Raw genomic sequence first — 21543 nt, forward strand, 5'->3', positions numbered from 1 at the left:
AAACTGTTTACAAGTACATAAGCTACAAGAACCCCACAGTTCTGATTCAATATGGCTTCAACTAATTGAATTCCTGTGTGGCGTAATTAACAATTCAGCTGCTGGTCCTGATCAGTCATAAAAGTCACCTAATGACTTTGATGCTCTGAGATCTGCCACTAGAAAAACTGCGAACATTTTAAACGTTATCTCTTAAGATACATTCACACCGTCCCTTTAACACACGTTTATGTGACCACTTCCAATTAGAAGTCTATGTAAGCGCATATGTTTGTGTGTTTTGGGCTACAAAACTCATGTGTTCACACGTAGCTACGTAGGTTTCTACAAACTCTATCAGGGGTGCCCGAATCCAGGCCTTGAGGGTCTACATGTTTCCCAAACAACTTGTCATTAAAGCTCCTTATTGGCTAAACACACCTGATCCAGGTGATTCAACACATTCTTATTCCTAAATTGTCACATTTTGACGTTAAGGACCTCTCCGTGTCAAAAATGTATGTTTTGGGTGTCCCCAACTCGTTGTTTTTTGACGTGCTGGCTGTTCCAACTAAATCAAGGCTCCACAACCTCTGGACCAAAAACCCTAACCTTAACCCGGTACTGGATGCGATCATACCGGTTCTGGATGCAGACCGGGCTGGGGTCCAGAGGTTGGTCCGCGTTCAGTACAGTGTTCAACAAAACAACCGGACCCTTGATTTGATTGAAACACCCAAGACGTCAAAAAAACAAAGAGTTGGTGACACCCAAAAGGTCCATTTCTGACGCAGAGCGGACCTTAACCATCAATATGCCACGACTTGGGATGAGAATGTGTTGGGTAATCAGCAGAAAATAAAGTAGGGTTTCTGGAAAACTACCGCTTGAGGCCTGGATTTGGGCACCCTCACTCTATATAAAAAAAGGCAGCCAATGAAAGTTAAACCAGGTCAAAGTTTGACCAATCAGGGACTTGGATTTGGCAGTAATGTGTGGAGGACGTCCCTTTTAATTGACCGTAGTTCCAACTGTTTGAAAGTTGATCATGGAGAAGAAATGAATAACTGCAGTCTGTGCCCGGCCAGAATTCTATGACACCAAGGCAATCTTCAAATTCTTACTCTCTAACTACTAAAAAACTATAAAGAGCAGGGCTATCAATGTGCAACGATTTTTCGCAAGACTTCTGGGAAATTTCTAGGACACTGGATTCTGGAATTGTAGATTCAGGCAGCACTACAAAATGGTGAACGTACTATATTGAATAATTTGCACCACTTCGACATTTCACACCAATCTTTTTCCAACTGTGGATGGTGGACATAAGCTAGAAAACAGTAGATTTTTTTTTAATCAGAAGCCCCTCCCTGCTTGTCCAGTGTGAACACAATGGGCTTAATAGCTCGTTTTGACCCCGCATCACATTCCCCGGTGTGTGTCGCGCTACACTGCACATACTGCAGCTGGGCAGCTGCCTGTCAAACAACAGCTTTGATGGAAATAGGAGCTGAATGACACTGATCACATTCGAATGATGACATATTGTCAGGAAGCTCCATCTGGACTCATCAGTTGTTGTGGAATTTCAATGCAGCTGAGTCTACTTACAACTGTTTTCATCAGGAAAACAATGCAGCATCCCGAGTTGGTTATTGTATTACACAGATTACATCTCCTGTCGCTGATTACACAGATGAGATACACTAATTGACTGTTACATATTCATGTGGCCCAAGGGGTTTAGGCTTTCACTATCTTAGACCAATATTCTTCCTACGTGGTTAAAAAAAATGAAAATATGATTGCTTTCTATAATTACTTTTACTGCAACAATAAGCTTGTAACCATAAAAACATTTTTTTAACTGTTGCTTTACTCATCGTCTGAACGTCCTCAGGGATCCAGCTGGTCCAGCAGGAGAAGAAGCAACACAAAATATCGAGTGCCAAAAGAGCCCGCAGGCACTGGCAGCTCCTCTACACCCTGGTCAACAACCCCTCCCTGGTCGGCACCAGAAAGCACTTCCAGCGTCAGACTGGGGAGGGCTTCCTGAACGGAAGTCTTAACCGCAGCACCAAGGAGGAGAACAAAAAGGAGGCTGCAGCCAAGGAGACAGAGGCGGCTGCCGTCGACAACTGAGCAGGAATCTGCCACCCTTTGGTCAATTTGGCTCAACTAAATGTACCTTTTTTTTAAAAAGGCCGTTTGCAAAATGCATTGTAGTTCGGTGCCTTGTGTTGAGAAATTTGCCAAGTCTTACCTATTTATTCGAGTCTTTTCTTTGTTCTCTCCTGTTTGTGTGAAGATGTCAGTCTTTGAGGGCATTAATTTCCACACATATGTGTGCTTATGTTGGGATGTTTTGCACTGGATTAGGTGAAAAACACTTCAGTGCAGGTTCATTAAAGCAGAATTCACTAAAGTGGCCCTTTGAATGGGAGTTATTATATAAAAGTGACTCTATATTTATAAAAGAAATAAATGCAAAAATCATGATTTTACTAGATTTTTTGACTAATCTTTTCATTTTATCAAGTCTGCTGTAGACATTTGGTGTCAGGATTAACAGGAAAATTTGCACCTTGTCTTCTTTGTTTCAAACCACTATTTTTGTCCAAATTAGCTTTTGTGTAAAGATATGAAAGGAGATTTTGTTTCTTGTCTACTGTGAAATTAAAACTAAAATGATTGAATCTGTTTTATTGTTTTGATTTTTTCCTCCAAATTATTTTATGGTGATGAAAATATTAAAATTTACACTAAAATCTCATAAAAAAAATGATAATAAAACACAAGTTTCTTTTAACGTTTGCTTCCAATGTTGTAAATTCTTGTTTTTTTTAACACATCCAGACAAAAAAAATCCAAACAGATTATTATTAGTATTTATTTATTCCACTTACATAAAAATTATATAAAAAAATCTCAAAAGGTCACGTTTTTTGTTCTGTCTGTAACAATGGTTCACAAAAAACTCACTATATGTATCAAATTACATGACAGCGGAGCGGCCAAACGCTCTCTGCGCCTTTTTTCTCCCATCTCTGACTCCACTGAGAGCGCAGGAAGGAGAAAAAGGAAATAATTTCAGTTCACTTGGCTTTACATCACACAGGTAGAGTCACGTCTAAATCCTACAGACTATAGGAGAAATAACACACAAGGAAACACTTACAACATGCCATAGACAAGTTCATTTTACAAGATATGGTGAGCACCCGTTGTTGAGGAGGTTAAAGTCGCTCTTTGTTAAAGCCTTTTTGGTGAGACGTGTTTTTGTGAGTAACCTGGGATTTCTAATAAAGCACAAAACAGTCATAAACTCGCAGACAGACGCTGTCAGGTGCCGCGCGGTGACTTTTTTCCATCTTTACGCGCGCATTTTCAAGAAAATCGAGACCCTATGGCAGTGTAGTGTTATTGGCTTTTACAAATATGGCACTTTTCTTATTTATGTGCATCATATAATAAAAAAAATTGCAACAGTTGCCATATTTTTAAGCTCTTTTCTTGTAAGCCTTGGCTTATGCGTAAATTGCGCGCCGGATGGTGCGTCTGGCGCACGGGAGTCGAATCATTTGCGCTGCCCTTTTGTCAGTTTTGATGAAAACTGTAAACTTGTGCTTTAATGTAAACACATTATGATTTTAAATCCCGCAGCTGACCACAAATGCAACACAAATTCCGAATAGGGACTAAAGACGGGCTCTCTGAGGTAAACAGAAATTAAGATCCACTCCTTTTTTAAATATATGTTTGGGATATTTTTAAGCATAAATGCACATAGTTACCTGAATAAAAGGATGTTATTTAAAAAGGAAACTATAATACATGAGAGCGGCGGGGATGCGCGCGCGCGCGCGGAGCTCAGCGGCTGGGCTCCTTGTAGTTGCCGTTGATTTCCTCCGAGATGTTCACAGCCTCCGCGCCGAGCGGTAATCTGTCACTGTACTCGGAGCCCATCTCGAACTCCTCCTGGTTGGTTTTGGATGAGGATCCGGGGATGGACTCGGTCACCACGCTGCCCTCAGCCTCCCCATCCCCGTCTCCATCCTCCCCCTCGGCCTCTCCGTCTCCCTCCCCCGCCTCGCTCGGATCCAGGGTTTTCTCAGACTCCACAAAAGAAGCTCTGGGATCAAAGTCTCTCGTCATCTGTTTCTCCATCTGATCCACGTTCTGAGCTTTCATGATGAACTTGTAGGTTTTACCTTGATACTTGTATAAGAGGTGGCAGCAGGTGGCTCCCAGCAGGGGGACAGTGGCCAGCCCCAATAGGAAAATACTGACAACTACGATGATCAGGAGGGAGGGGAGTTTCTTCCTGGTTGTGAAGACGACTTGGACTTGGCAGTCCTGCCCCCCATAAGTGAGACAAAGGGTGTAATTGGTGCCCGGCTGTAAACCGTGGAAGTGGTAGGAATTCACCCCCTCCTCTATAGTGGACCACTGAACGATGGAGTGTCCATTTCCTGTGTTAATGCACAGATAGAGCATGTCTAGAGTGCTCTTGCTGGAGGAGGACTGTAACAGGCCTGCAGGCTCTTTGCTCACAGTTCCCTGGTTTGTAGTTTGGCTGATGTGGAGGTTTGATTTGCTGCTGGGAAGCTGAAGGGGGTTCAGCTGCACTTTGGCCTCCGTCTCCGACACTTCCAAAGCAATAACCCCAAAATCAAAGGTGTACTGCTTCAGGTCCTCCAGGGTCAGGTTGAAGGCGTGGTTCGAGATGTACTCGCTGCTCTCCCTGACGCCACATTTGCTTGCAAACTTGGGGTCTTTGGAAACTCCTTCCACCTTCTCCTTGTATTCAGTTTTTCTAGTAGCATCTGGGGGCGCTTTTGTTTCTTCGTCCTTCGTGTTCCATTTAAGCACGTTGTTTTTGGAAACGATGGGGTCTGCAGGCTTCACGTCTGACGGGCGGATCTTGTCCACGGTGGACTCGGGGATTGATTTGGGGCCCGGTTTTTGTGATGTCACAGCCACTTTGATGCTGCTCTCCGCCGTGCCCAGCTCGTTCACTGCAATACAGCTGTATGTTCCGTCCTCCTTTTTGCTCAGGCGAGGGATGATGAGTGTGCCGTTCCGGAATACCAGCATTCTGCTGCTGGTTGCTTTATCATTCACAGGTAAATCGCTCTTTTCTCCAGAGGACGGCAAAGAGAACAGGAGGTTTTGGTTTCCCACCGTCACCTCCCAGTTGACCTGCGGGCTGGGGCTCCCTTTTGTCTCACAGTTCAGGATGATGGAGGCGCCTTCATAGAGCTGTGTGTTTTCTATGTCTGGTTGGTAGGTTATGCTGAGAGTGGGGGCCACACAGGTGAGCTTTGGGATCTTTGTAACCATCACACCCTTCAGGTGCTCCGGCGTCTCGCATGCAACCGTGTTTAAATCTGGGACAGAAATTTTGGTTGTTAGGATCCAGTCCCTCAGCCACTCCAAGTTGCAGGAGCAAGTGAAGGGGTTGCTGTGGATCTGCAGATGGGACATAGACGAGAGCGCACTGAAGGTCCCCTCCACGATTGTGGTAAACTTGTTGTTGTTGATGCGAAGCGACCTCAGGTCTTTGAGCGTGGAGAAGGCGTCCTTCGGGAGGTTCACCATCTCATTGTTGTTCATCTTCAGCAGCTGGAGCGTCGTGAGGTTCCGCAGATCCTCCCAGGGAAAGTTCACAATCTTATTGTTGCTGACGTCCAGGTTGCGAAGATGAACCAGAGGGGCCAACGTTCCCATTTCTATGGTGACAATCTCATTGTGGGCCAGCCAGACAGAGGTGACCTGAGAGATGCTGATGAAGCTGTTACTTTTCAGCAGCTTGATCTGATTGGCAGAAAGGCTCACTGTGGTAACGTTGATGGGGAGGCCGACGGGGACTTCCTGCAGGTTTTTGTAAGCACAGTCTGCAAAATATTGATTAAATTTATCCTGGCAGATGCAAAGCTCTGGACAACAGTGCACGACGCCCAACACGCACGTCCACAAGGCAAGGAGCTGCAAGAGTCTGCACGCCATTTCTGCACCTGGAAGCAACAAAAAGCAGAAGTCAGACAACAATCAGATAAATATCGCCCCTCCTAAGTCCAGTTTGATTCAATTTAATGTCAAATGTGCACTAAAGCAAAATGCAAAAACTTACTTTTTATTATTTTTTTGTTTAAAACAAACTAGTTTTATACATTTTTCCATAAATATAATAAGAAAAATCATTTCTGCAGAAATGAAGGGTGTTAGATGTGTAGATTGGGTTTTGGAGAACTGGCTCTGTCCATGGTATCAAAGGTTGTTTGTCCCACTGAGTCCGATTTAATTTTCCACATAAATTCAACTTTTATAAGTATGTTTTCAGCAAATTTAGATGATACTTCCCTTTTTTAAAGACACATTTTATTACCAGTATATATTTCCTCTCTTTATTAAAGTCACCTTACCTGTTAAATGTAAAGTTCAGTGTTTTCTCTCTTGCTTCTCGGAGCTTTTTAAGTCCTCCTTCAGAGCTCAAAAAGACTGGAGTCCAGGGTTCCGTTCTCGTGGCGTTGGCAGACCCTGACAGTGCGTCGGGAACATTTTTCCCGGTGAGCCGCCGTTCCCGAGCTTCGCTCCTGCGAGTGTGCGCTCCAATGCGCGCTCCCGTCGCTGCGGAGCCAAAGAAGTGGGCCACGAGCGCGCAGCCTCTCCCATCTCTCTCCTCACTATTAAAGATACAGAAGCTCCTGCGGTCCTCCGCCCTCAAAGAAAATACATAATTTAGAATCTGATGTTTCATTTATAACTTAATCTTTGACCTCATTCGTCTCATGCTGCAGACTTTATGCTTTAAGGGGGAGATGGGCTGCGAAATAAAAGGAGATTTTAAAAATAATAGGTTGCAAATGAAAGGATGGCACCAACTACAAATTATGCAGATACAATTTTAGGAAAAAGTGTGAAAATATGGACCAAACCATTAAGAAAGTAGTTAAATTGTAATAATTAAATCATATTTTTGCTAAGAACTTTTGCAAAAACTCATCTTTATAAAACTTTATGAATTAAATGTTTATTAAAACACATGAACCAATAACTTCTACTTTTATATTTTATAAAATATTCCTATTTTTCTTAAAGAAAAAAGGCCAAATTAGCTGGAGGTCAGTAATATTTCCTATGCAAATACTGCCCCCTAGTGGTTTAAAAACTTTTCCTTGGTTTTCACTCAACAATATCAAGGCATAGCGGTACAAAAAAGACACTATAGTAACCGTAACTACAATCTTAATTTCAATACTCACAATAAAACATTCTGAAAATATATTAGACTATGAATTTTTGCTTTAAAAAGTTATATGTTTCTTAGAAAGTTGTAGAGCTTTAGATCTGAAGGGTAACACTGACATCTGCTGGTCACATTGCGCCATTACAACAACAAAATCCGATAAAGACTGTATTTTACATACATTTTAAACTTAGTTGTTTTTCTTTTTTTGTATCTTCAGAAAACACAGAATAAGGCAAAAATTTATACGTAATCAAAATGGGGCCCTACATTGTGAACAAAGTAAATTTAGATCCACTTTTGGACTATTTTTTTTAGTATCCTGCTGTTTGGTTTCCTTCCTCTCCACCCGTTTGTTCAGCCAAATAATGGGATAACTTGGGAATTCAGAGCAAAGTTTGCTTTTTATCAGAACACAGCAGGAACTTTTCAAGGACACAATTACTGTTATGTCAATGTTGTCGACAGTCTGGCACCATCCTTCTCTGTGGTAAAGTTAAAAATGTGGCAGAAACTGAAGGATCCTGTTTAGGAAGGCCAAGGACAAATTATGCTTTTGTGTGCAGTATGAAAATCTAAAATATGGCATGAAAATAAGGCCTCTTTGTCACAGGGAGTGGTTGAGAATTAATAGTTCTCCACCCAAAGTGACATCAATTTAACCCTAGAGCACTCACATATGTATTTACATTATTTCCAAAATATTGCATTTTGAGTGTTATGGTTCCATGGGTAAAGTCATAAATTTCCCAGGAATAGGTGGACCAAAAATTCATTTTTTAAATATAATTTTATGTTCCAAAATTCCTAATTTTTCTGTCATTTTCAAGCATGTTTTAGTCTCTTCCTACGGTTATATTTTCAATGTTCTTAAATAAACTACAGATGAAAATAAAAGTCTAATTTAGCATGTGTTGTCTTATTTTGATTTATTTTTTATGACAAATAATTTTTATTGGGTATATTAAATATTATCTTGGAAAAGTGATAACTTTTGATAGCAAAATGTTTCAGGGTTAACCACAAATTTTAAGTAAGACAAGTATGACATCTGCAACTTAAAACTCTTTTTTTGAAGCAGCTTGAGTCAGACACTTGGACTCACATAGCTATAATAGTGATGTAAAACAGGGTTTGGCAGTTGCGGGTTCTGTGAGTACTCAGTAGTGTTCATCACACTTCAACTGTGAGAGAAAGAATTAAAAAAAGAACGCAGGAGATTATATTAACTCTAATAAAAAGGTTCAAACTCCTTTCTGTGTGGAGTTTACATGTTCTCCTCTTGCAAGCACAGGTTTGGACACTCTAGTTTCCTCCTATAGTCCAAAAACACTCTTCATAGATTAGTTTGTATTTCAACAATGTAATTTAGTATGTCTCTGTATGGTCATGTAATGAAACTGTTGAGGGTGTACCGCGTATTCACCCTTCAATAGATGGGTGAGCTCCAACATCTGTTTTCATACAGCCACTCCCTTGTTACTCAGGCGATGTGTTTGGGATTATGATAATTCATCTTCTTAGCCTTTTGGTGTTGGAGGAGAAACTGCAGTTTGACCGTTAAAGGGAATGGACTGTCCAAAGTCTGCATAGACTTTACAATTAGATAGACCAAACCACTATTTGTTATTAAAAAGTTTGAAAAAACTAAAAATACCTTCAAATAAAGGATGATTATTTAAATATTGGTTCTTTTTGGAGAAGTAAATCACATCACTAAATAATAACAGCGTATTTATTAGAAGTGTCACAAAATAAAGCCTTTTGGATTCATTGCACTTTGAAAATTAATATTTTAATTCCAATACATCATCACCATATCACAAACTCTCTGTTTTACATGTGCATATATACAGTATATATAAATATATATATACACAGACAATAACCAAAAAGAGCTTCATCCTGGTTCTGTTCAACTGTTGACTGTTTTCTTGCAGATCTCCACCTGACTGGGTTTATGGTAAAGGTATAACCACTATTCCACGGAATTGTTTAAAATAAAAGTCTAAAGCTAATTGGTCTCCAGTGTAAGGACTTGAGAACAAGCGTAATGGGGTTAGGGCTCTTATTCTGAAATTTCAAACTGGGCAGCAACTTTCTTATTGTCTTTTTTTTAATAGCAGACAAAAGACTACCAGCCACCGAAAGATTGAAGATCTCGAGTAACTTTTTTGACACTTTCTTTCTTTAACACATTTAACACATGGCTTGCCTTGACTTTACAGGTTTTTTACGTGTTCCATATATTTTCTTATTTTCTTGTTGTCATCTGTATAGTCAAATTTTCCCATCTTCTTATTTCTCTTCTTACTTCTCCCATTCACTTATTTGCAAAAACCTAAAATAATCACAATTATTCAGACGATAGTTTTGTTTTATAGTTTCGAAACTTAAAAATTTTCCTTTTTTTATTAATGTGCATAGTGCAGTTATACCTTTATAACATTTATAACTCCATTCGTTAATTTTTTTTTATCATAAAACCATAAAACTGCTCCTATTTGGTCTTTCTATCTCCAATAAAACTATGAATTTTCCTTCCTTCTATAAATTGTTCCACGGTTTTCCATTTGGAAATAAATTTATCATCCCACCAACAAATTAAAGGTCTAAGCTGTGCTGCATGAAAATACTCCCTTAAATTTGGTAGTGCCATCCCTCCCTTGTGTTTATTTATTTGTAAAGTATCAAATCTAATTCTGGGTCTGCATCCGTTCCAAATGTATCTGGACATAATGTTATCCCAGAATCTACATCTCAACAGGAAGTGATTGGAATAAGTACAGGAGTCGGGGTAGAATGCTCATCTTTATCGTCTCTATTCTTGAGGCCATATCCAGTGAGAAGATGTTCCATCTGTCCAAATCGTTCCTAATTTCTTTATTTTAGTATAATTAGCATCATAAAGATCTTCTAGAGTCTTTGTTAGTGTCCCCCCAATGTATGTCAACTTAGTTCTTTTCCAGTTCAGATTGTAAGTTAATTGTATTTCTCTAGATGTTAAGAAAAAATAGTTTTGATCTCAAGTAACTTTAATGTTCTCCTTTATGTTTTCATAAAAAACTTGTTAAAAAAAAGTTTGACTACATTTAGAAATTTGCTTTGAGCAACAGCAGCAGAAATAAATAAGTGACACAGCAAATTAAGCTGAGTGTCATCAGCGTATCTGTGATATGAAAATGTTACCAAAAGGAGCTTGTAGTGGTGGAACAATAGTTGTCCAAGAATCAAACCCTGAGGCACTCCACAAATCACAGAAAGATTGATAATCACTGGAGTGCATTTATTGCTTCTCTAAGAAAATGTAGTTTTGTTTAAAACTTACAAAAAAAAAAAGTTAGTTTAATCTCAAAATTATATAGGCATACTTGATCATTTAATTTCCAAAAATTAAAGGGTTTTGTTGTTTTATTCAGAGATCATTTTAATCTCCAGTAAAATTTTGAGCAAAATGAATGTAAAAAAAATAGTGAAACAGGAAAATTAGAACTGCCTCTGCCCTTTCCCAAACCTCTAATTATGTTAAGGTGTTTAGAAATAACACCTAAAATGTGTGGTGCAAATTCTAGTTTGAAGGCAGCAGTGATGATTCTCTAACCAGAGCTCTTATTGCATGAAGTTCTTCAGAAGTTGAGTTCCAGTTATCTATTCACTCTATGTCCACTTCCTTGCACTTTAGCACTCCCTTCATAAAAGTCTTTGATTGGTCTTAAAGCAAATGACCTTTCAAAACCCCCAGAACTCTTCATTTATTGAGCTGCTTACTTCCTGTTCTGGATTCTATTTTGACTCAGACTGAGAAGTGTGTGGTTCCTGTTGGTGATTCTTCCAAGCACGTTTCTGCTGAAGTTAGCAGCAGAAGTGGAAAGGTTTTTCTTGCTCAGCTAAAGCTTCTTCTGAGGTTGCACGGTTCTTGACCTTGGCCGTGGTGTAGCGGTGGGGCGGTGGCTCCTGATTGAACCCCAAGTTGCTTCAGGTGAAGGTTGGCGCCAGCGGAGCATCCATCAATGGGTTTGTGACTGTAAAGCACTTTGGGCCTTCAAAGAAGCTAGAAAAGGGCTATACTAGTAAATCCCATTTACGCCATCTGACCAGATGAGCGAGAACAGATGAAGCACAGATGTATGATGGGCTGCAGCTTTGGTTAATACTTTTTTTTTTTTGCAAATGCTCTCAGAAAATTTCCCACAAAGCTGCGCTCAACAGTGTGAGCCAGATTACTGGAGGACCCAGACCCGATGCATTGCTGTCGATCTGCATGTTGGCTGTCTTGGAGTCTTTTCTGATTTCTGAGGACCGGTATATTTGCTCCTCAAGTTTATATGTTTTCACTACTTTGGAGTAGTCTTTCTCCGTTGAGACACACTCATAGGTGCCGTAGTTTTCTTGTGACATGGAGGGGATGAGATGCAGACAGTTGGAATGCATCTGCAGACAGGGGCTGGTTCTGTCATGATGCTTCCAGGTGTATTCAGCGTGGTAGGAGTGAATGGGGCAGGACAGGTAGAATGGGACATAGAGGGGGACCGTGTGAGTCATAGTATCTTGCGACGAAACTGCATCTCGTTTGTGTACTTTGTGACTAATTCCTTCAAGAAACAAAAGAAAATATTATTTGCAGAAAATACTTTGAGTATAAAACATTGTCAAAACAGTTACCTTTTCTTTTTGGGGGGCACACACTTATGCTTCCATTCACGATGTTCTGGATGCCCCCACTGTTGATTGAGCAAAATAACATCGTTGATCAAACATTTTTTTTTTTTGCGATCTTTGTAAAGTCTAACAGTGTTGTCTCTTACGGGACTGTTGGAGTGCACCTCGGAAAAGTCCAAGAACAGTAGGGGTCCCGTGCCAGAACACACTCTTCACAAGAGTCATACTTGTTGCATCCTTCGAGGTCTATGGTGGAGATCTTCTCAGAAAAACCAACTACTAACTTTTTCTGAGAAAATAATAAAAAATAAATGTTTAAAAAATAGTCAGGCATATGAACTTTAGACTTGAAAAGTGTTTTACTGTCTTTACTGCCTCACATTTAACTGTTTTGTTTGTGCAAATGAGCTGAAAACAGCTGCCAGGTGCAGCTGGAGGAGCCCTGATAACAGGGTGAAGTCAAAGCTGAAGATAAGCATGTTACACTGCAGCCATGGGAATTAAACTCTACCCTTTTTTGCATTTAGAAATAGAAAAAAAAGTGTCAGTAACAACTGATCAGGGCCGGGTCTTAGCATGGGCAACCTAGGCGGCTGCCTAGGATCACAATTTGCTGGAGGGGGCACCAAATTACATTTTTTATATTGTTTGACACACCACTTATCTAGTGCAAAATTAAAAAAGTAATAATTAAACATAAATATAGTAAACATAAAAACAACTAAAAATAAAATATGATAACAGCCGCTGTCTAACCTGCGTAGTGTGCTGAAGTGAAGTAATAGTATCCTGAAAACAATGCTTTGGTGATTATTATTTGATTCTTGATAGGTAAAATAAATAAATACTTATTAGAAAATATTCAAGGCGTAGCTGTCTGGAATATGTTCTAATAAGTTTTTATTTATTTTGCACTCCATGTTATTCTTGTGTTTTTGCGTCTGTGGGGGGTCCAGTTTCGTCTAGGGCGCCATGAAAATACAACTGAATTTACAAGACCTTACATTTATTTTGCACAAGAAGAATAAGACGTCATAGAAGGAAAAATATTTCAATTAACTTTACCTTTTTAGAATCAAGCTTCATCGCTTGAACACTTGAATTGTTGGAAATTTGAGTTTGAGAGATGATGAAAGGCTCTGAACCGGCCTCTAAGACTTTATGGATTTTTCCATTATCTGGTGGAATAAGTTGATATGTCATCAAACTCTGTCTCTGTGGTGATTTTTTTTTAATTATTTTCACAAAAACTTACCAGTTGTAAGTAGCATAATATTATATTCACGCTGGTCGGCTGCTTGAACTCTGTCAACAACGATCTTGGTATAATTGTGATTGCTGATGTAGAATGGAGCTGTCTGATGTATAGAATGAACCCAGCCGGTCATTTCTGGATGATCCCTCACAACACTGATGGTGGACCATGGAAGACGCTGACTGTTCACTACACACTGAAAAAAACAGATAGAACAAATATTCATGAGCACTTTAATCCTTAACGGATGCATGATAGAATCAGGGAGGTATACTGTCTCCATTTGCATGAGCTAAAAATGTGTCTTCTTTTAACTGATTTGTGATAAATGCTTCTGATAATAACTGAAATTTAATTATATACTTTGGTAAAGTAGCTATTTATAACTCTCATTGACTAAAGCAACTATTTCCCAGCATGCATTCAGCTGGTCTGCATTGCATTTCTCTAGCATCCCACAAAGTAATATTATATCACAATTATTTAAGTTTCAGGTATATATTATGAATAATGTAATTTTTTTTTAAAATCTACAGTATGAACACAAGTATTCTATCATCTATTTTACTCATTGACTGAATAAGAGAACTGGACAGAGCGAGTGTGAGATCACTCATAGAAAATCCCTTCAGTAAAATGAAGCTAATTCATTTGCCATTTTCCCACAATGCAAACACTGACATGTTGAATCCAGACGACAGTGATGAGTCAGTCTGAGTTAGCGTTTCTATGGCAACTACTATCGCCAATCAGGAGTGAGCCTGTTGGAAGTCCACACAACTTCCACTGAAAGCAGCTCAGGAGAGTCTGTCAATCAAATGTTCCAGGTGGGGCCGGCAGGAACCACATGTTTTTATTGAAGCATCTGATTGGTCAGTTTATAACTTTAACTTAAATTTGTGATGAAAAAAAAATATGGAAAACAAATTAGGATTAGCAAGAACATGCTTTATGAAGAGGTATCAAAGCGAGATTGAGTATTCTGACAAATAGAATAACTTAGTAATAGCTGTAGAAGTCTATGCGAATGTGGCTTCTATGAGCCAGCAGGTACTTCCTGTTTGGAAAGATTGTGGGAGGGATCGCTCAGTCCAGTTCTCTTATGCAGTCAATTATTTTACCTACTGATCGTCTTATGATGGTGAAAGAAAAATATCAGGCTTACTTAAATAATAAAAGTGTCATCTTTTAACAACTGTACACCATTAATCCTCCCATTTTTCACTTGGGGTCATGGGGTTACTGGAGCCTATCTCAACTAATGTTGGGTGAAGGCGGGGTGAAGTCACCAGTCTGTTGTGGGGTATAAATGTACACAACCTGGATAAATAGCATTAAAGAACTTGAATCCTTTATGTTCCCTTAACATTTTTGTTCCTTTTCAGGATGTACCCTGTCTTTGCTCAACAGTAGCTGGGATAGGCTCCAGCATCTCCATGATACTGAGAGGGATTAGGCTGGTTTGGAAAATGGATGGACAGATGTTTCATTGAACCAATCAGCTGCTATCAGTGACCCTTTGACTGAATGACGTCGGGTGCCATAGTGACATAAAACAAGAGTAAACTTTCCCTGCAAGTTGTGTAAATAGTAGTCTGGGTGGATTTCTCTACAAGATTCCAAAATGTGTTTCTGTGAGCAAAAGTAGTCTCTGGGTGGGCCAGCTGTTTAAAAATGACCACAATTGTTTGGATCAAGAATCAGACAGGGGGAAAAAGGAAAAAACACGTCTTCAGACGCATATTTTCCTCCTTCGCCCCGTAGTCAAGCACGTGACAGATTGCAAACAAAATCAAAGGGGAAATACAGGAATAGCACAATTAGAGGAACATTTTCCTTTTTTTTTGCTTTCTAGGTGACGCCAAAATAAAAACAGATTCTTACCGTCCCTGGTCTTGGTTGTGGAACATCTTTCTCATAACCCCTAAAAGATGAATTCTCAAATACGTTTTCAATCATTTCCATTGAATAGATGCAAACAGCAGTAGAATTCCTGAAAGAAAACGACACAAACAGGATGTGAGGACAAATGTGAGTGCTAGTTGTGTTAGTTAATGTTGGCCTTCATCCTGCTTAGCTTTTGGAAAGGAAAGATGAAGAGCTCACCAACTGCTCGTGAAGAGAGCGTAGACTCTCGTTTCATGCCAGTTTTCCGCATGGAGCACATAAATGTCTTGAAGACGGTTGAAATACAGCGACTCCTCTGGAAATCCGCAGACGAGTCGAGCTTTGAGAAAGGACGTCCACTTGTTCTGGAAAAACCGTTTTGATCCGCCTTCATCTACCTGCAAAATGACACCAACAGATCAAATCAAAAAGTTGTTTTTTTCTTAAATCCATTCACTTAAGATAACTCACTATCTGTCAAAAACAAAAATGAAAACGTTTTCTTGGGAGAACGATAAGGAAAATTAAGATGAAGTTTCTGCTTTGGGTTTTAGTCAGTGACAGACGACCTCTGACAAGACGGGCCGAAAGGTCAACAAAAACTTTACGTTTTATAAAAAATAAAAATATTTTGGATCTATACGTCCTGTAGCTTTCCCCCCCTACTTTTAATAAGTGTTTTTTATTTTCAAAGCAGACGTCTATTGATGTATTTCCCATGAACACAGTCACATAGTGACTAAGTCAACACAGCTGTTGGTACTTAAACAATGGCAAACCTCACCAGCTGGAAATACAGGATATTTATATTCTTACCTGTCTAGCTTGATCAATTAAGGATCAATGCAATGTTATAAAGTATTAGTATGATGTGGAAAAAAATATATAATAAAGCCGTTCTGCCAATAAAAAGGAAGAAAAATAATGCAAGTATGAAAAAGTAAAAGAACATCTTATAAGGTCATATTTTAAAAATTTGATTTAATTTTGTTCTTCACTTAACCAGGGGAATTACTGTGGATTTTCTTCAGTCTGTCTTAATTTAATAACTCTGAAAACTATAAAAAACAATGGTTATTTAGTGTAATTGCACAGCATTCATTGATTTTCAGGTGAAAATCCTACTTTGCAGACTCTGGCAATTCTTGAAATCCAGGGATCCGCTTCGGGATTGTGGTCTGAATTCCTTTCACGGAAAAAGATGTACATTTTCTCATTGTCAGGGTCATTCGTGCGCTTTACCAAAGAGGCAGAGATAAACGTGGGGTCTGGAAGAAGAAACAGAGACGACATTGTTTCACGATGAGATAGACTGAACAGAAAATAAAAAACAAGGACACATTGTTTAGGCTGATTGAAGAGGTTTGTAAAAGAAATAAAGAGAACATTTTTTTACCCTGAACATCTTAAAATTTTGAATAAATTAGTTGAAATGAAGAGAACTAAATTTCTGATGATTTTCTCACCTGATACCCAGCTGTCATGCATCCAGACATTGGTTCTGTTGCCGGCTATTCTTCTAAACTGCAAGAAACCTCCATCATCCCCCAAAGGTGCTGCAGCATAAAGATCTCCATCTAAAAAAATAAAAATAAAAAAAAGTAAATTTCTTGGGTGTTCAGTTCTGTCCCTTTTGATATCCTTTTTTAAACATTTATACTTCACAGACCTGCAACAAGAGTCAAGGAGTTTTGACTGTAGATAAATGGAGAAATGCCGCTTTCCTTGCGTGGGATTGGCCCTGAAGGAGACTGTAAACACAAAACACAAAGCAGGGAACAGAAAACAGATGATGAGCACGTCAGCACAACATGAAAGGCGACAGCCTACACCCCTGAAATTAAAGCCTCTCTATTAAAGTTTAAAGCTCATTACAGGTTCATTAAAGCCACATGAGCTCCTTTTTTAACAGCAACAATATCCTGACCCAGGTAGTAAAACTCAACCAGTCACAGAAACGACAGTATAAACACCCACCAGGTCCCAACACTGCGGTTTCAGCCCGTTTGCTGCACAGACAAGTAGGTTGTCATTGAACTTTTCTATGACGGTAACCACATTCTGGCAGGATTCCTAATGCACGAGAACAAACAAAAATCAGATTGTTTTTTTTTTTTAATTATTATTTTAAAGTACAAAAGGAGGAAGTCACTAACCTGAATGCACTGGTGGTCCTGCCCAGTGGGTTTTAAAGTAATATTCTGAGAGGGGAAAGAATGGGGAGACATTTTTGTATGTGAAAACACAATATATATATATATATATTATTAATGTACTGAAACATGAGAGAACCAGCTATTTATTCAAAGTATCATGACCTATTTGGGGGCATTATCTCTGCACCTGATATTTGATTCCTGCACATTGACTGTAAAAAAATATACAGTCAATGTTCCTGCCATAAAGTTCAACACCGAAAAGGACAAATGTTTTCCAGATCTCAGTAAACAATTCAGAGAAACAAGATTTAATTAGAAAATGCTTTATCAGCAGGTTTTTTTTTTTCTAAATAACTATTATGAATAATTTAAGTGCATTAAAATAGATCTGGGGAAAGCAACTAATTATATCTGACAGAAAATACTCACCTCTATGAGCTGAAGGTGATCCATGTCAAATTTATAAACAAAATCGCTTCCTCCAACATATAAATCCTCTGAATCTTCGTCCTTGAAAAACACACTGTGGTTCTGTTGGACCTGATATTTGAATCCATCCGTTATTTCTGTGGAAATTACACATCGCCTTGAGTCTTACATGAATTGGATTGGCTTTGAACTGTCCGGCTAAATCCTTACCTCCTGTTAACAAGCGAGGGATATTTTGAGATCCGAGAATCGGAGTTTCCTTCAAATCGGCACCAAGGACGAGAGTAAAAGGAAGAAAATGGTAATAAAGAACCAAAAATCGCGTCATTTTGCGCTTCTGGTCAGGAATCCTGTAGCAGAACCGGACTGTCTGAGATGCTGAGCGGAATGAACGCGTTCATGGCCGACACCTCCCATCAGCAAGAGCCTCCTCACCGCTGAGCCAGGAAGGAAAAACAAATCTCATTGACATATTCCAACCTTTAATAGTAAAAGAGCCAGTTGGGCTCGTTTCCACTGAACAAACCTCCTTTAAGAAATGCGTATTTGCATTCATTACTTTCATTTTTTTTAATTAATAAGAATTATATCTGTTTTTTGGCACAAAAAAAGTAAAAATATAAAAAGAGACTGACACCTCTCAAAATGTTATATTCTTTTATTTTCTAGATTTGACAGAAGCTCAAATAACTTATTTTCAGAATAACAGATGTTATAAATGCTAGTTAAGTAATCCTTACTTTACAAAATCATATTTTTCTTCAGCCTGAGAGCCAGTGTTCTAACATGTTCTTCTACTGTGTTTCTCATGATGGAGAGTAGGAAAAAATTAAGCTCCCAATTAAATAATAGTATTTTTTTTATATTCAAATTGATGTGAATCAGGAGCAGACTAAAAACTAGTCGGAAAAAAGCAGTGATGTAGATGCTACAATCGAAAGCCAAAAACTGCTTTCTCCCAACAATACACACAAAAATTGTACATAACATTTACACTATAAATATGTTCATATCCAATTTCTCAGATATAGAAAATTTGAAAATATATAGTTTTGGTAATAATATCCCTAAAGGGATTCTTCACCTTTTCTCCTTGTAAATTTAATTCTTGGTCCAATTAGAACGATTTATAACTACTAGTTTGATATTAATATTTTAATAAATATTAATGATGATAAAAATGTAGAAAAACTGTATTAATTGGTACTTTTCCAATCTAAATTTTACATACGTGAGTGGAGAGTAAAAAAAAAAAAACTTCCAAATTTGATGGACTTATGATAGGGATGTATCAATTTTATGAATATCATAAAGATTAATACATCCAAAACATATAACTGGAATAATTTATGCTATTTATGGTTTGACAAATAATTCCCTCTTTTGAGCTTTCTTTTGTGTTTATTATTTTTAATTGTATTTATTTTGCATTTTTCTTTTTTGTTCACCATGTCCCCCTTATTTTTCTCTATGCCGTAACTGATTCTCTTTTTTGAAAGATAACATTGGTTGTTGCTTTCTGACGGACTACTTGCTGGTGTGATTTGTAATGTATATTGTTCAATAAAGTTTAAAAAAGTTCCTCGCTTCATTCCATTCTGATATGTCTTGCAGACAAATAGATCCAAACAACACAGATGGATAGCTCCAACAGTACTCGCCATCTCTTTTGCACGATAATGTTAGGTTGGGGTTGTGAGAGGGGCTGCTAGCTAGCAGGAGAGGTTGGGATGATGGGAAATCAGCAGAGGCTTATTTTCGCGCCAGCAGTTCCACCTACAACTCAGAAGCAAATTTGTATTGAACTACTGCCACTCTGCAGAAACTATGTGCTTGAAAACAACAGTTTTTAAAAACATTTTTAACTAAAAAAAAAAAGGCATATTCATAATTACAAGACCATTTGATTGTTTTACCTGTCTGTATATTCTGGACCTACATGGGCAGAAATACCTGATGGCACATTTTCTTTCAAGTATCAAGAAAATAACTTTTTTTTTTGTATTGGATTTTTTATCTTTATATCCATTTTCATTACGATTGGTAGACTAGTGTAGCACATCACTGACCGCTGATGGTGCAGACTTGATGTAATTTTACAAATCACTGGACTTCAGTCAAATTCAATTAAAAAGAATCGATTAAAAGTGAACAGTCCTCCTCAGCGGTTCTGCCCTCACAGTGCTCTGCAGTCTCTCACTGTGATGCTCATCTCAATTTAGAATGACTCAGCGTAAGAGGCTCGGCCAAGCATAAGCCTCTTATACGCAGTGCATCTATGGGAGTTGACCACAACCCAAAATAAGCAGTGAGTAATGTGTGATTCTAACTAACGTGGCAGCAAGTTTGCTTCATCTGTCCAAATGTGGCTGTTACTGCCCCCTTTATGAATTCTTTGATGATCTGTATCTTGTTTTTCCTTTGCAGCTGTGTCCAAGGAGGTTGTCTTTGTTCTTGTGGGACCTTTAACATCTGAATAATATATTTAGCTACATACTATCTCACCAAACTGTCCACTGACTTTTGTCACCTTTTAATTAGATAGACCAACTGTGGTCAAGTTGTTTTCAACATTTTTAAAAAGGCATCATCCTTGTTTTTTCTCAACATTTCAAAAGCTGATAATGAATAGATGTTTTTTAATTGGTGTGTTGAGTGAGCAATACACTAAAATACTGTTTTTGGAAATGTGTTTTCAATTTGTGTGCTATCATTTGGTTAAAAAAAATCCCTCTGAAGTTTGAGTTTCTATTTGTTTATTTATGTTTCTTCAAGCATTTTTTTCTGAGGGTACTGGTGCAATAGTCTTGTTTGCAAATCTCACCAAGCTTAATTTACTAAATTGTAGAAGATTTTTTCTTCTGATCCTAACGAGGCATTTCCTTCTCGTGGAATTGAAACTGGCCCTACCCCTTCCTCCTCTTAATTTAGGCTTTACAGTAACTGTCTACAGTCAATTCCAAAGGGAAAATATGCTTTAGACATAACAAAAATATAAGATCCTATTTTTGGACTCTTTATGATCATGCTTGCTCAAGCAAATTTAGCTCTTACCCATCTTCAAGAAGTTTCTTCAAAGTTATTTTTTTTAGATTAGTAAAATCGATTAGCTTATACTGGAGGTTGAATATTTCATTTCTAAAGTTATGTTTTAAAAATCATATTTAAAAATCCATTGGCCTATGGGTAGATTGAAAAACAATAAATAAATAAATAAATGAATGAATGAATGAATGAAACACAAATATTTGTGTTTTATTGTCAAAATTAATCCTTCTGGCAAAGTAACTTGTTTAAGTCATAGCTGTATGAGGCTCTTTTTGTGTTAAGCGTTTCAGATATGACTTTCAAAAGATTCAAATTAACATTAATCTAAAATAGATATTGAAATGTTTATGGAAATAAAGAGAAACATCAATATACATCGATTGGTTACAGAAAACATAATTAAAAGTGTACTTAATTTTAATACAGAATTTAAGTTAACTTGGTAAATATGTGAAAATAATCTAAAAATTGCTCACTTTAAGAAGTATAAAAGTATCAAACTAGAGTATTACAATTGTGTTAAAAATTTTAAGCATAGCTTCAAAATAATAAAATGGCACTAGGATAATGTTGGATATCCACATATACTGTTACATTTGGCTAAAAGTATTTTTTATAATAGAAAGTTCCACAGATTTTGTGCGCTGCTCATAGACTGTAAAAAAATAATAAAAAAGTTCTTCTTATATACAGTCATTGGCGCTGCTTGAAGACATCACATGATTCAACACGGAAGTCCCGCCTCCTTTTCTTGTTCATCCAATCAAAGAGAAGCTAAGAGCTCTCCTGCTCTCTTCCTACGACAGTTATGGTAAACCTTATCGAAATCATTTTTATTTTCATATGACTTAACGAATATGCAGTTTAATTCGGAGGTT

The 21543-nt window shown here is 38.0% G+C and overlaps 3 protein-coding genes across 4 annotated transcripts in view; 1 reads left to right on the forward strand and 2 right to left on the reverse strand.

Moving 5' to 3' along the window:
• stra6 (signaling receptor and transporter of retinol STRA6) overlaps window positions 1–2675 on the forward strand; it is a 23105-nt gene extending 20430 nt beyond the window's left edge. The window contains exon 18 of one of the 2 annotated variants that reach the window (XM_024282751.2): window positions 1880–2675. In XM_024282751.2, coding sequence (XP_024138519.1) covers window positions 1880–2121 — 242 coding nt within the window. In that variant the 3' untranslated portion in view covers window positions 2122–2675. The remainder of the gene's footprint in view (window positions 1–1879) is intronic. The other variant, XM_036212367.1, reaches the window with a different exon arrangement.
• Window positions 2676–2853: 178 nt separating this feature from the next.
• islr2 (immunoglobulin superfamily containing leucine-rich repeat 2) lies at window positions 2854–6649 on the reverse strand. The gene is made up of 2 exons (XM_024282537.2): window positions 6405–6649; window positions 2854–5996 (listed from the first exon to the last, which is right to left on the reverse strand). Exon 2 carries the CDS (start codon window positions 5986–5988, stop codon window positions 3850–3852), a length of 2139 nt encoding a protein of 712 aa, XP_024138305.1. The 5' UTR covers window positions 5989–5996; window positions 6405–6649; the 3' UTR covers window positions 2854–3849.
• Window positions 6650–8945: 2296 nt separating this feature from the next.
• sema7a (semaphorin 7A) lies at window positions 8946–18026 on the reverse strand. Its single transcript, XM_024282516.2, has 14 exons — window positions 17828–18026; window positions 17618–17754; window positions 17186–17230; window positions 17007–17102; window positions 16699–16780; window positions 16496–16606; window positions 16155–16297; window positions 15249–15427; window positions 15027–15135; window positions 13143–13338; window positions 12953–13065; window positions 12034–12176; window positions 11891–11949; window positions 8946–11820 (listed from the first exon to the last, which is right to left on the reverse strand). The coding sequence occupies exons 1-14, from the start codon at window positions 17943–17945 to the stop codon at window positions 11405–11407; spliced, it is 1947 nt and encodes a 648-aa protein (XP_024138284.1). The 5' UTR covers window positions 17946–18026; the 3' UTR covers window positions 8946–11404.
• Between the last annotated feature and the right edge of the window lie 3517 nt (window positions 18027–21543).

The sequence above is a fragment of the Oryzias melastigma genome, linkage group LG6 (genome assembly GCF_002922805.2).
Source record: "Oryzias melastigma strain HK-1 linkage group LG6, ASM292280v2, whole genome shotgun sequence".
Taxonomy (NCBI): Eukaryota; Metazoa; Chordata; class Actinopteri; order Beloniformes; family Adrianichthyidae; genus Oryzias; species Oryzias melastigma.

Coding starts and splice junctions, on each gene's coding strand:
- islr2 (XM_024282537.2), bottom strand. CDS start 5,988: ATGGCGTGCAGACTCTTGCAGCTCCTTGCCTTGTGGACGTGCGTGTTG.
- sema7a (XM_024282516.2), bottom strand. CDS start 17,945: ATGACGCGATTTTTGGTTCTTTATTACCATTTTCTTCCTTTTACTCTC. Junction 17,231..17,617: donor ATCACCTTCAGCTCATAGAG/GTGAGTATTTTC, acceptor TTCCCCTCTCAG/AATATTACTTTAAAACCCAC. Junction 13,339..15,026: donor CACAACCAAGACCAGGGACG/GTAAGAATCTGT, acceptor TGTTTTTTTCAG/TGTGTAGTGAACAGTCAGCG.